A 12,789-nucleotide genomic window follows, 5' to 3' on the forward strand; every position below is an offset into this window, starting at 1 on the left:
GCCCAAGTCCCCATGGCTGTGCCCACAGGGGGATGCTGGCAAGACACAGCTCCAACGCCTGCCCTGCTGGCAGAGCTGCAAGGCAGCCCCCAGGACAAGGGGGGATCTCGTTCTAGGGAGATCTCAAGCAGGGGGTGTCCACCCTCCCAAGCAAAGCCCTCCCATCCCTCCTGCCCAGCTCTGGGGCAGCTGCTGCCATGCAGCTCTAGACAGTGCTCCTGCCCTGCAGCTGCTGTGCTGGCAAGAAGGCTTGGAGCCTGTCAGCCTCTCCAGAAAAAGCCTGTAAATAACTGAAATACTTAGCAGAGTGGTGTTACCCCTACCCGAGCAGCTGGCCCAACTGTTCAGCTGTTGAGCAGCAGATGCAGCCCTAGTCTGGGGCAGCCCTGCTACAGGGGATTAAATTTACAGGAGTCAAATTCCACCCCTTGGCTCCAGCAGGGCCCCACCAGCACAGTTGCCAGCTGAGCTGCACTGGGGTAGTCACACAGCAGCCCCCAGCCCTGGGAAGCCTGCCTGGCTCCCAGCTCTCCACAGCAGGCAGGGCTTTACCTTTCATCAGGCCCTCAAACACTGCAGCAGCCTCAGCCTGAGCCCTGTCTCAGTAGGCAGTGCTAGCAGGCAGCTGGGGAACAGCAGTAGCAGGGACTCCAAGGCATTGTATGAGCAGAGCAAAGAGGTGGTGAGCAGCAGAGACTGCTGACTGAGCTTTTTCTTCTTGGTCTGCCCAACTGCACCTAGCTCTTGCTGCCCTCAGGATTTCATTCCTCTGGAATTCCTCTTTGGAAGAGCCCTCAGGCTGCACCTGGAGCTTAGCACAGAGTGTCTCAGGCACGGGGGGGGTACACTGCCATGTGGCACAGCCACTGGCTTCATGGTACAGCTGGAACAGTGTGGAGATGACAGGTGATGAAGCAGCATGGATCCTCTCAAGACCTCACTCCTAAGTTTTCTCTCAGGCTTCACCTTACACTCCATGTCTTTTCCCCTGGCAGGTGCCATTACATGGCCTTGCTTGCACTTCTCCACTCAAGTGCACTGATGCCAGCCTGCAATGTACCCGAGTGCAGCCGAGCATGTTGGTGGGAAGCAAAGTCAGCCTCAGTATCACAAGCCATGCCCTGTCCCCTCCTCACTCCCCCAGCCCCAGCAAGTGAGCACCATTTCTTGGTCAGCAGTGGCACAATGCATACCCAGCAGACACTTCCTGGAGCTTCCCTGGCTGGGACTGGTCACAGAGCTCAGAAACCAAACAGCCAGGGACCACTCACTGCAACAAACAGGGTCAAGCAAGTAGTGCTAAGGAAGCTTTATCCCAGTCAGTCATGCAGGGCCTGGCATGTGGGTAACTCAGTACCAGCTGCAAGGCTGCAGTGTCAGTAGTGAGTGCATCCCCCTCCCCACTGCCCACCCAGAAGCAAGCAGATTAGAGCAGAGAAGAGCAGAGGAAGCAGCAGCCACTGCAAATTTGGGTTTATTTCACTGTGCAGGGGGGCGGGGGTAGGAAAGGAAACAAAACAAACCAAGCTATAGCTTGTCACTGAACTTAATGGCTTTGACTTTGAAGTCCCCCTCCACAGCCAGGTATTCGATTTTCTCCATGCCCAGCCGGTTAGGGAAGTGGAACTCTGCCTCAGGCAGCTTCACAGTTGCCTCTGCTTCATTGAAGGAGATTGACATCTGTAGAGAGACACAAGAAGGAAAGCTCACACATCCCAACTCCCAAACCTCACTCCCCACTACCCTGCAGTCTGGGGGCAGGACAGATGAGGTGGGTGCTGGTGTCAAGGCCATGCTCCCTAGCTCAGCCTCCTCAGGGGAGGAAGCCCCGAGGTCAATGCCAAACTCCTGGGAGAAAGGGATGGGAAAGACCCAGCCTGACTCTTGGGTCAGTGTTTTAATTGCTCTCAGTTGTGTGGCTGGAAAAGGGAGGCCAGAGTGGAGCATCCAACACGTCTGAGCTGTTGTTGACTTGAGCAGAGCAGAGTCAGGCAATTGAGCTGTGAGACTCTTCCCCTGTTGCTCAGTCCCCTTTCCACACCTCCTTCTTCTCCACCACCGAGGTACAAGGCAGCATTAGAAGCTTGGCACTTGCAGACAGGGCCTCGCACACAGCCCTGGAGTCTCACCTCAATCTTGTCACCATGCTGGAAGGGAAAATCACCTTTCCTGTCCTCCTCACCCCACGTGCCCCCCTCCTTCGAATTGCACACGATGGTGTTGATGTCTCCGTGGCAGTCGAAGCGAGGGTTGAAATGCAGCATGAGGGTGCTGCTGTCCTTCCCCACATTCACAGCAAACCTGGGGACACAGAGGCAGTGCAGAGGTGCAGCACAGCAGCTCCAGCTCCCCCGCGCTGACAACACAGCAGGAGCCCGGGCTTCCCCCCCTTCAGCCCATTCCCCATCTCCTCACTCACCCTTTGGCATCAGACAGGATCTTCCCTTTCACCTTGATGCACTCCCCAGGCTGGATGTCCAGCTGAGTAACCACCAGTCCCTGCAGGGCCAAACCACAGGGGTTCCTCGGAGCCAAGGCTGTCCACCACAGCTCCCTGCCAGAGGAGGGCTCAGCCCTGCCTCACAGCCACCACCCTGCTGGGGTCTCCCACCCCACGCAGCCACCCAAGCTGACAGGGAGAGGATTCAAGCCCCTGAACAAGAGGAGGGGAGAGGCACTGATTTAGGGCTGCTACAGAAGGCATCCTTGCAGCAAGTCAGCACCCTCGAGTCAGCAGAGGTGGCCAGAGCCATAAGAGGAAGAATAAGGGTAATTACGAAGCTTTTCACACACTAGGTCTGTCACCCCGGGCTCCTTAGGCAGGTCTCCAGGAAACAGGAGCCACCAAAAAGGTTTTTGGTCTGAATTTAAAGTAGCCCAGACAGAGAGAGGGGGCAGTGGAGCCCACTTCTGGCTGCAGCCCAGTAAAGCAGAACCATCAGTCCCCTGGGAAGATCCAGAATCAGAGAGGAGGGCTTGATCTTCTCCTTGGGGCCAGGTTCTTCACTTCTCAGCCCCATATCCCCCAAAACTCACTGAACATCACCAGCCTCCCCCAGCTAAGAGGCCCAAGTGTAATGATGCAGAGTTCCACTTCACCACATGCCAGATAAGGCAAGGAATCATAGAATGATCTGGGTTGCAAGGGGCCTGTTAAGGTCATCTAAGTCCCACATACTATTATAATGACTCCTCCATTTGTTCCTTAGTGCTGGAGATGACTACCATTGCATTTTCTTATTTTGACTGAAGTTGGGAATTGAACTAACGTTTTGAGAAGCAGCAACAGCAATTCCAAGACCTCTTTCTCAATGGGCATCAATAACTAAGGATTCATTTGAAGAGGTGCATCTTGAAAAGAGGTGCATTTTGAAAAATACCACCTAGGATTTAAGCTTTCCCTGATTTCAGTTTACTATCAACAAGTTATTCCACAATCGAGTCCATGGGTGAATTTAGGACTAATTTCCAATTAGTTCTAATGTTTATTGGGCAAGGTCTCCTTGCTTGGCTTGTGCAGGCCCATGTCCACCTAGTGCTGGCTCCTGGGGGCCCAGTACTCCTCCAGTTAGCCTCAGCAGGGCTTGTCCTCACGGCTGCTCCCTGCTCTGCCCCCAGACCAGCCTGCTGGGCTTACACTTCCCTCCTCACTAAACTGCTTATCCTCAGGGCACTAACGCTGCCTTCTGGCTCTGCTTCTAATGCGGGGCTGGAGCACAGCCTGGAACAGGCTCTGTGTCCGGGGGGGCTGCTGAGGAAAGAAAAGGTGGGGAAGGAGGGAGGGACACAGAGAGGGAGGTGAGAACACACCGCTGTTCTGCTTCCCTCTGCTCTGGAATTACCAGTTCACCTAGTCCTGCACCAGAAGTTTTCCAGGAGGAAAATAGAAAGCTCAAAGAAAAATATTAAAAAGAAAAAAAAAAAAAGAAAAAAAAAAAAAAAAAAAAAGGTATAAACGGCATCCAGATTGTAACGTTGCAAACGGTCCTAAACCTTTAGAGTACCCAAAGACCTAAACATCTTCCCCGTTCCGATAACATGATGGAAGAGAACCAGCTGGCCAGCCCTACCCATTCCTCCCCCAGCCATACATCAGCCTTTCCTCTCAGCTCATCCCTTTCACTCCTCCTACCCCTGGCACCCAGCCCACCCCCCACACACAGCCACCCAGCCCCTGGTGCTGCTGGGCACACCAGCCCCGCTCCCAGGAGGCACTCACTTGCTCCATGCTGCAGGACACCCCGAGCCCCCGCTCCACAGCCCTGCGTGACTCAGCTCCCGCCGCTTAAATCGCTCGGGCAGGACCATCACATGATGGAGGGGGGTGAAGAAGGGGATCGATTGCAGCTGGCTGGGGGGCTGGAGCTTTCCCAGCCATTTCAAGTGGGCAGCGGGAGATCTCTATTAATATTGTTCTCCGCGGGCAGGATGTGTCTGGTTTTAAAAGCTAGATGATTGTTTGCTGCTGCCCCGATCCTAGAAATCCTTACTGTAAGCTCTTCTAGCTGCTGTGCCGTGGATCTTGGCTCTGATCCCGGGAGCGTGGCTCTGTGCCCGGGGGCTGGTTTTTGTTAAGCGATCCCTGCCTAAAATCAGGGCTGGAGTCCTCATGTTACTGCTGCAGAGTGACTGCTTCTGAGAATCTCGGTGTGTGTGTCTGTGTGTGTGTCTGCGTGTGTGTGTATGTGTGTGTGTGTATGTGCGTGTATATGTGTGTGTCTGTGTATGTGTGTGTGTGTGTCTGTGTGTCTGTGTGTCTGTCTGTGTGTATGTGTGTGTCTGTATGTGTCTGTATGTGTGTGTGTCTGTGTGTGTGTGTATGTGTGTGTCTGTGTGTGTCTGTACACATCCTCCCAGCCTGCCCCATGCCTGCAAGGAGCCCCTGGGTACCAACCCTCTCTCCTTGCACTTCAGCCAAACCCAGGCGTTTGTTATGTTCTATTTCAGCATTTAAAAAGTGCCCGACAGCTCGGGTTGTTTCTGTGGGGCACTACTTAGGTGTAAGAACTCAGGTTGCAGCTTTTGAGAAGTAGCGTGATCCTCACTGGTTGCATTCCAGTTGCAAAAGACTCCAGAGGGAAAAGAGAAATGCTTTGTTAGCAGAGGAAGAGGCCGGGCAGGGCTGAGTGCAGCCGGCAAGAAAGGACACTGCTTTCCCTTAAACCCCCAGCACTGCTGCACCCAGGCTCTTTGCAGGGAGGTGAAGCTGTGAGCTCAGTTTCTCTTTCTTCTCATCCTCTGACCTCCTTTTCTATCACTTTGTGGCACATTTCACCTTGGTGAGTCTGATTGAAAACAAATTTAATAAAATCCTCCAACTGACATTAACTGAGCGAAGAGTAGAAGTCCAGGGGTCTTCTGTGGTCTCTGAAGGGATGGGCAACTAACTCACCAGGAATCAACATTTTAGGCTGAAATTCTTTCACATTTTTCTAACTCCACATTTTCTTTGTGGCAATTTCTGACATGACACAAAAAAGGAGTGAATTGTGGTACTTGATGGAAATTCTGTATTTTCCCTACTAACAGCTTAACAGTTTGACTACCTCAGAATGAGAAGAGAGAGATTACTTTGTGGGGCTGGATCAGCTGGGTGCCACTTTGTAGCTTTGGATTGGCTTTAGCAAGGTCCTCAGGCCTCCCTGCCTCAGTTTCCCTCATACACAGTGACAGGAGTGACACACAGCTTCACAATCCTGCTTGTGAAACTTCACTCAGAGATGTTATGTGAATAAAACCTACTACTTGTTGGTTAACCCAGGAGGAGCCTGTGAGACACAACTCTGCAGATAACTTTAGGAAGGGGTGCTTACAAAGCAGGGCGGGGATTTGGGGTTGGGTAGGAGGAGGAAACGTGGAGCCCCACAGGAGGCTGCTAGAAGTTCACCAGAACATGCTGGCTGTCAGAGGAGCAGCATCCTGACTCCATCCCTTGCCCCAGGTCTCCCCCAGTGCCCATTTCTGAACGTTCACGTGGCATTTCAGCATCCCCTCTGACTCGGGGGGAATCAAAGCCAAGCTGTGGCTGAACTAGAAAGTCACAAGCCTGGGCTGGAGCCCTGTGACTGGGGTGTATAATAGAGGGCAAAACGCTGACTGGAAGTGCTACAGGGAAAATCCCACACACCCTCTGCCCTCCAACAAACTCCCTGGCCATGCTGTGCACACAAAAGGGCCACGCTGAGGCCAGGAATTCACTGTGGGAGCAGAGTTAACATAGGCTGCTGAGAACAGGACCCTTCAAGGAGAGTTGGGAGAAATCCTAAGTAATTCCCCCTTAAGATTGCCCCAGTCTCTAGCATGCTGTTAGCTGGCATCACGTGTTCCAGCTGGGCTTCAGACTCCTGCTTTCTGTGCAGTTGTTCCCTTGTTCTGCTCCCACGTGTGAGGGCTTGAGCAAATTATGTTTGGTCAGTTGGGTTTTTGTATTTGTTTTCCATTCAGCTCGCTGAAATCCCTGGAGACTTCTCTCCTCCTTTTGGTGCTGCAGTGTGTCTGGAGACAGAGCTGCTGACGAGGCCATTGCCCACTCTTGATTCCTATTCTGAAATGCACATTTCTTGTGAGCTGCTTTATTTTTTGGCCAGATATCTGCTCCTCTGACCCTTTTGTTCAGACAGGGGAATACCTTTGCAATGATACCTGGAGATTGCACTGTTTGTTGTCCTTGAGAGCTCTACAGAGGCAGCCTCGCTGATTTAGCAACAAACCCTTTGGTCTTGGTGACTTAAAAATGCCTGGGTTTGCACCCAGATTGTGAAATCAGTCAAGTATTTATTCTCAGCCTACAGTTCTGAGATCCTCAACTGCCTTCCACATCTCCTAGGGATTAAAGCCAGTGGTGGGGAGGCAGAAGAAAGAACACCTTCCCTTTGGCAGCTTCCAGTGGGAAGGAGTGGGAGAAAATTCCCCAGGGGGTCTCCTTCCCTTTGGAGAGGGTTTGTGGAGGGAGACAGACTGCACAGCAAGGCCATGCTGCCCAGCTCCACCCCATCAGAGCTGACTCCAGCCCCTCTGCAGAGGGTGATGGAGAGGACACCTCACACTGCCCCCACTGAAAGGACAGCCCCGACCTGCTCTGCTTCTTGGGATGGGAGTTTTGTGCCTCAGGAGAAGCCCCCAGCAGGCAGGCAGAGGATTAGGGTGCACTTCAAGGGTTAGGGTGTGGAAAGAGTGAGATGCTGCCCTGTGCAGGCTGCCCTGGCCTGTCAGGTCCAGCAGGTGATGCTCTGAGGAGCAACCCTGGGCAGGAGGCAGAATGCAGAGGAGAACACAAGTGAGCTTTGCCTGGTTTGTAGCTGAAGGATTGAAAGATACAGACAGAGTGGTTGTGGTGCATACAGTGTGTGTGTGTGTCCCCTCCCAGGGGTGTCTGCTCTCTCACATGCTTTGGGGGAACAGTGTTGCACCCACCAGACAGCTCTGGTGGAAGCAGGGAGAGAAGAGTCAAGTTCTGCTCATTCAGAAGGTGACACCCAGAGGAATTTTCCCCCTGTAGGGAAAACTGAGGGTGCCCTCCTAGCACTTGGCCTTGCTTGAAGACACAGGGCCCTGCCCAGCACCAGGTCCCCAGCACAAACCCTTCATTAATCCCTTGGTTTGTACAGGTTGAAGCAGACAACTGGCCAGCCTGATTTTCTTGCAGCTCCCTCGAAATGCCCCAGATTGACTTGAGAAAAATGTTAACACCAAAAGGATGCAGCCTGCTCATTGTTACTCTCTTTAAATCTTCCAGCAGAGAAAATACACCCTAGCCCCCAGCAAGTCATCTCCCTGGCTACTCTCTCCTGTCATCAGGAATGGCTGTCCCCTGATTTGGGGAGGCCTGGGGACACACCTCTGCTGCTGGCTAACTCCAGGACTATGGCACATTCCCTTGCCTGCATGGCACAGGGTGCAGAGCCTGCACTGCTGGCTCTGCCCTGGCTCTGCCAGGTCTGTCTTGCACTGAACTCACACATGCTGGTAGCTGTAGATGCCACCTATCCTAAGTTACTTCTTGTAGCTGGGGATGAGGCCCCATTCCTTGCTGAAAGGGCAACCAGCAGCTTTCTGCTCCTCTGGAGATGGCATCTGGCCTCAGCAGTGCTGTCCATGTGCCTCAGCCACCACCCCAGCACTTCAGCTGCCCAGGCAGGGGGAAGAGCTGCCCCCATTCATGGTCACACTGCAAGGATTATTCAGTCAAATAATGACAATATTCTGGTCAAATAATGACAATATGCACTCCTCACCCTCTCCTAGTGTGACCTAGAGCTTAGTAGGCTGTAAGTTAGGGGTCTGGGGGTTTTTTTGCAGTTCTAAGGAAGATTTGTTCTTGTCTGTAGAGTTTCATTCTCCATCAAGCAATCACCTTCCTTTATGCCTTTATGGAGTATTTGTGTCAATCCTGTCTGGATGGGATCCTGGTCTCAGCTTCTGGTTATTCTTGTAACCTAAATATTATGCTGGCATAGCATAGCAGATATTCCCCTCATCCACACACGTGTACAAGGCTGTTTTCTGCCTCTCAGAATATCTGAGGACTGTCAAACCTCTGCTGGTGCTGTTGGTGTGTCCCAGTTCCTCCTGGCTCCCTGCAGTGTGTTGCTTTGCCTCATACAAGAAGTTTCAGCCTTCTTGCCTGCAGCCATAACCCCCTGAAGAGCTTTGTTGCACGCAGTTTCTCTGAACCCTTCCACACCAAAGGTCTCTTGCCTGGCTGACTAAAACCACGTTCTCACCACCCTGGTGTCTCCCAGCCCTGTGATGCCCACGGGGGGAAAACTTCAGGGTTGGTCTGGAGATCACAGAGGAGCAGAGTTGGACTCACAAGAAAAGTCTTCAGCCTGCTCCTGGAAGACAAAAGCTGACTCTGGAGCCACAGTCCAATTTGGCAGGAGGTTGGGAGGCCCTCCCAAAGCCTGCAGGCACTGAGCCTCCCACAGAGCTGCTTCACAGGGAAGTTGGTGCCAGGAAGAAGGGCTGAAGGTCCAGTCCACCCTGGGTGCCAGCTGGACTTGTGTGGCCACATGTCACTGCAGCATTTTTGTCCCAGAGGATTTCCTGATTTCAGCTCTCCCTACATTAAAAGGGAAGCACCTTTATTCCAGGTTAATTATAAATCAAGTTAATTATAAAGAACTTCTTGCACTATCTGAAAGTGATGACAGGAGTTTGCTGTGGGATTTAAAGCATGGCTCACCATTTTATTTCCCTCATTAACACTGACCCAAGCTGACAATCCCCAGGTCTCTGTCATCTCCCAGGGGATTACATTTAACTAGAGCAAATTGTTAGCTACCCAGGAGAACTGGGCCTTCATTATTTTGAGCTCATTTCACTTAGGCACCTCTGCCCACACCTTTAAATCTGCAGGTGGCAAACTCATCTCCTCAGAGTTTATTGCCTCATCTCACAGGAGCTCCTTGCAGTTGTTCTTCCTTGGAGGACCCCACTGCTCTAAACCTGGGCATCCAAACTTTCCTTCTCTTTGCAGATCAATGATTGATCTCTTCTCCAAAGCCACCAAGCTTGCAAGAAAGCAGGAAGGAAGCAAGATAGCCCTGCTGCTCTGCACTGCCAGGCTCCTGCTCTGCACTGCCAGGTTGCTCCTCCACCTGCCAGCTCACTTCTGCCATTTCTCACCCCACTGGAGTGCCCCAAACAGCCAGATCTTGCCCTGGAGCTGGAGGCTTTAGCCTCTCTTAGAGGTTCCCAGCCTTCAAGTGCATGTTTCCCAGAGCTCTGGCAGCTCTGGCAGTTTTAATTACTTATTTTTCTTAACACCCTTGTTGTTGACTTTACATCTATGCCCCCATTGCAAACTTCTGCAGTAGGGAACAGCCCTGGAACATTTTTCATTGGGATAGCACAGTAGGATAGCAGCACTTCCCAAGCTTTAGGTATGCCTGTGGTCTAGGTTCAGACAAGCTGGGTTGGATTTTTAGGTTGTGATTAGCTGTAAGAGGAATTAGGAGGAGAGGAAGATGGGGAGCTATGCCTTTCCCATAGCTGAGTACAATTTATACAGGCCTTGAAGTTGTTTACATGGTGTGTGAGAGGGAGGCATTGCCCTCCCCAAGGCACTCAAGCTGGTTACTGGGTCAGCACACTGTGTGAGTGGAGCAAGAGAGGAGAGATTGCAAGAAACATTGTCTGTTTTGGTTAAAAATAAAAGGAAGGGTGTCCATGGAGAGGGAGCATTCCCTCTAGGTAGCTTTTATCTTGAACTCTGGTGACTGCACACAGGCTGGGGGTCAAACCTATGCTTCATTTCCTAGCCACAAATCAGCTTTCATCACTGTCATCCATAAAGTTAAAGCTCCTGGGTTTTGCCAAGAAACCTGGGATGTTTTTCTGCAGGATAACTCTACATCTGTGCATTCCAGGCCTTGTCTGACACAGGAGTGGCTTCAGCAGGGCTGGAAGGCAGAGTTACTGAGTCCTGCTAAAGGCAGGAAAAGGGAGTGCAGGGGCTGGAGGTCCCTGGAGCAGCTCTGGCTGTACTGGAGGACTGAAAAGTAATTTCTTCTTTTGGAGCTTTGCTGAAATCAACAGTGGAAAACACCTCACCAATTACTTTGAATAAGGTGGCACCAAACCTTCTGCATCAGCCCAGTGTCCACAGAAGCATTCCAGGACCCTTCTAACCAGGCCTGGTTTAGAAGAGCTCTGCTCCAGCCTGCCAGCCAGCACACACAGCACACCAGGATGGGTTAGGAACTGGAGCCAGCTGCAGAACTTGCCCACAAAAAGATGTGTGTGCCAGGATTTGTCTCCTTTGAGCCACCCACACCGAGAAGGGATTGAATTAAATTTGGCTCAGATTTCTCAGATTCAATTTTAGGCAAAAAAAAAAAAATCATCAATGAGAATTTGGAAACTGCCTTGGAAAGAGCAAGCTGATTAAAAATGTAACAACAAACCTACAACGTTAACACTCTCCTTTCTGAACCTCAAGGTACTGAAGGGCCTTTGAAATGATGCTGCTTGGGGTGAAGTTCCTTCCCCTTCCTCCTGCCACCTCCCTCAGCATTTCATCAGCCAGGTTTAGGGTTCACCTGAAATGAGTCCTGGGTCATGAGGCCCCCACACTTCAGAAACAAGATACACTTGGGCTGAGGACCCTTCTCAATACAGCAGCTGTCAGTCAGGATCAGATGCAGGCAGATGATTTGCTTGTCTCCCACTGCTGACAGGCTAACTCTGAGCTGGCTGGAACGTGACATCTCAGTCAGAAATACACCTCCCTGTGGAGAATTACCCTGAGAAGTTCTGTGAGCTCTGCTGGGAAGCAGGAACACCATCCCCAAGCTCTGCAGGCAGCCCCCAAACCCTGCTTGCTCCCAGATCCCCCCTGGAGGTTGTGGTGCTCTCGGGTGGCTCCATCAAAAGCTTCTGGACTGAGGCAGTGGTGTGGGAGCCCTGGGCACTGCTGAAGGGAAGGGAGGAGGAGGGCAGACAGGATTGCTCAGGCTGAGAGGGAGCAGAGGATGGGGAGAGCCTGACTCCTGCCAAAGACCTCAGCCCTGACTCACACCAGGGGCAGCATCCTGCCCTCAGGAGGGCCCAAACTCAGCTGGCTGCCTTCATGCACTCAGCAAAAGGTGGCAGAGTCCACCCAGGCATGCTGTGAGGAGCCCTGGTCACCCAGGGTGTGGCAAGGGGTGCTCAGCACCAGGGAGGGCAGAGCCAGCACTCTGTCTGAGAGCCCCTGACTGCACAGAGTCCCTCAGCACCTACAGAAACCCCAGCCCCAGGAGAGAGGGGTACACCTGCCAGCAAGGCAGCAAAATCCAAGGGCAGAGCCACCACCTCTGCCCTCCCCTGAGGCCACAGGCAGGGTGAGCTGGGCTTTCCAGAGGCTGGGGCTGCTGCATGGAATTGCAGAGCCATGGCTGGCTGCTGCCCATCTCCAGCAGGGAGCGCCCAGCAGCTCAGAAGCCACCCAACATGAACCTGATAGGCAAGCACTGTGAGAACAGCAACCTTGGCCTTGAGGGGAGGCAGCAAAGAGGAACCAAGGAGAGGGGAGAGCTGCAAGATGTTTGCTGAAATCATCTGTTCAATCTTTATAAAAGCAAAGAGACAAAAAATCCAACTCAGGTGCAACTAACTCCTGAACTGGAAGCTCTGCAGTTCCCTTGAGCGTGCCACTCAGCAGGTGACTAAACCACTTCTATTAGTTATGCAAAGAAAAGTGTGCAGCTTCTCTTACCAGTGCCCATCTGTGCATCTTCACCTGGAGGCACCCTGCCAGGCTTGCTGACCTCCTGGAGATGGTATTTATTTCTGTGAGCCACTTCCCCAGAAGCAGCCCTGCCTTGGCAAGAGCATTTCATTGCTTTTTCCCCCCTCTCAGAGGCACTGAGGCCCCATCCAGCCAAAGCACAGCCTTGTCCAGTGCCATGCAGCACCTCAGCTCTTTCAGGAAACAGATGTATTTTGACATACACATCCTATATGTTGGGAAACAATGTTGCTCATCCCCCTCTCTCCAGAAAAGAGGCTTTAAATGCAGGGATTCCCATGGGCTTTGTCACCTACTGGTGTTTGCTGTAAACAAGTGTCTCCTAGTGCTCTGCAGTCGCTGCCTTTGCCTATGGACTGTGACCAGGGCTCAGATGAGAAGAACAAATACAAGTTAACAGGCTGGTGGTTTATAAACCTCCAGCAAAAAAAAATGTGTTAAAACAACATTCAGAAGGCTTTACCTGCTTTGTCACGGATGTTATGACTCACAGAACTGCAAACAGAGCTGATTAATTATTTGAATACAAGAAGCTGCCTAGGAAGGCAAGGAGCAAA

General features: G+C 52.1%; 1 protein-coding gene across 1 annotated transcript; it reads right to left on the minus strand.

Annotated features, from left to right (window-relative positions):
* Positions 1-1,456: 1,456 nt before the first annotated feature.
* Positions 1,457-4,558, minus strand: LOC103531714 (16 kDa beta-galactoside-binding lectin). Its single transcript, XM_008497396.2, has 4 exons — positions 4,220-4,558; positions 2,420-2,499; positions 2,130-2,301; positions 1,457-1,680 (listed from the first exon to the last, which is right to left on the minus strand). Exons 1-4 carry the CDS (start codon positions 4,226-4,228, stop codon positions 1,528-1,530), a joined length of 414 nt encoding a protein of 137 aa, XP_008495618.2. The 5' UTR covers positions 4,229-4,558; the 3' UTR covers positions 1,457-1,527.
* Between the last annotated feature and the right edge of the window lie 8,231 nt (positions 4,559-12,789).

The sequence above is a fragment of the Calypte anna genome, chromosome 4A, assembly GCF_003957555.1.
Source record: "Calypte anna isolate BGI_N300 chromosome 4A, bCalAnn1_v1.p, whole genome shotgun sequence".
NCBI classification, from domain to species: Eukaryota; Metazoa; Chordata; class Aves; order Apodiformes; family Trochilidae; genus Calypte; species Calypte anna.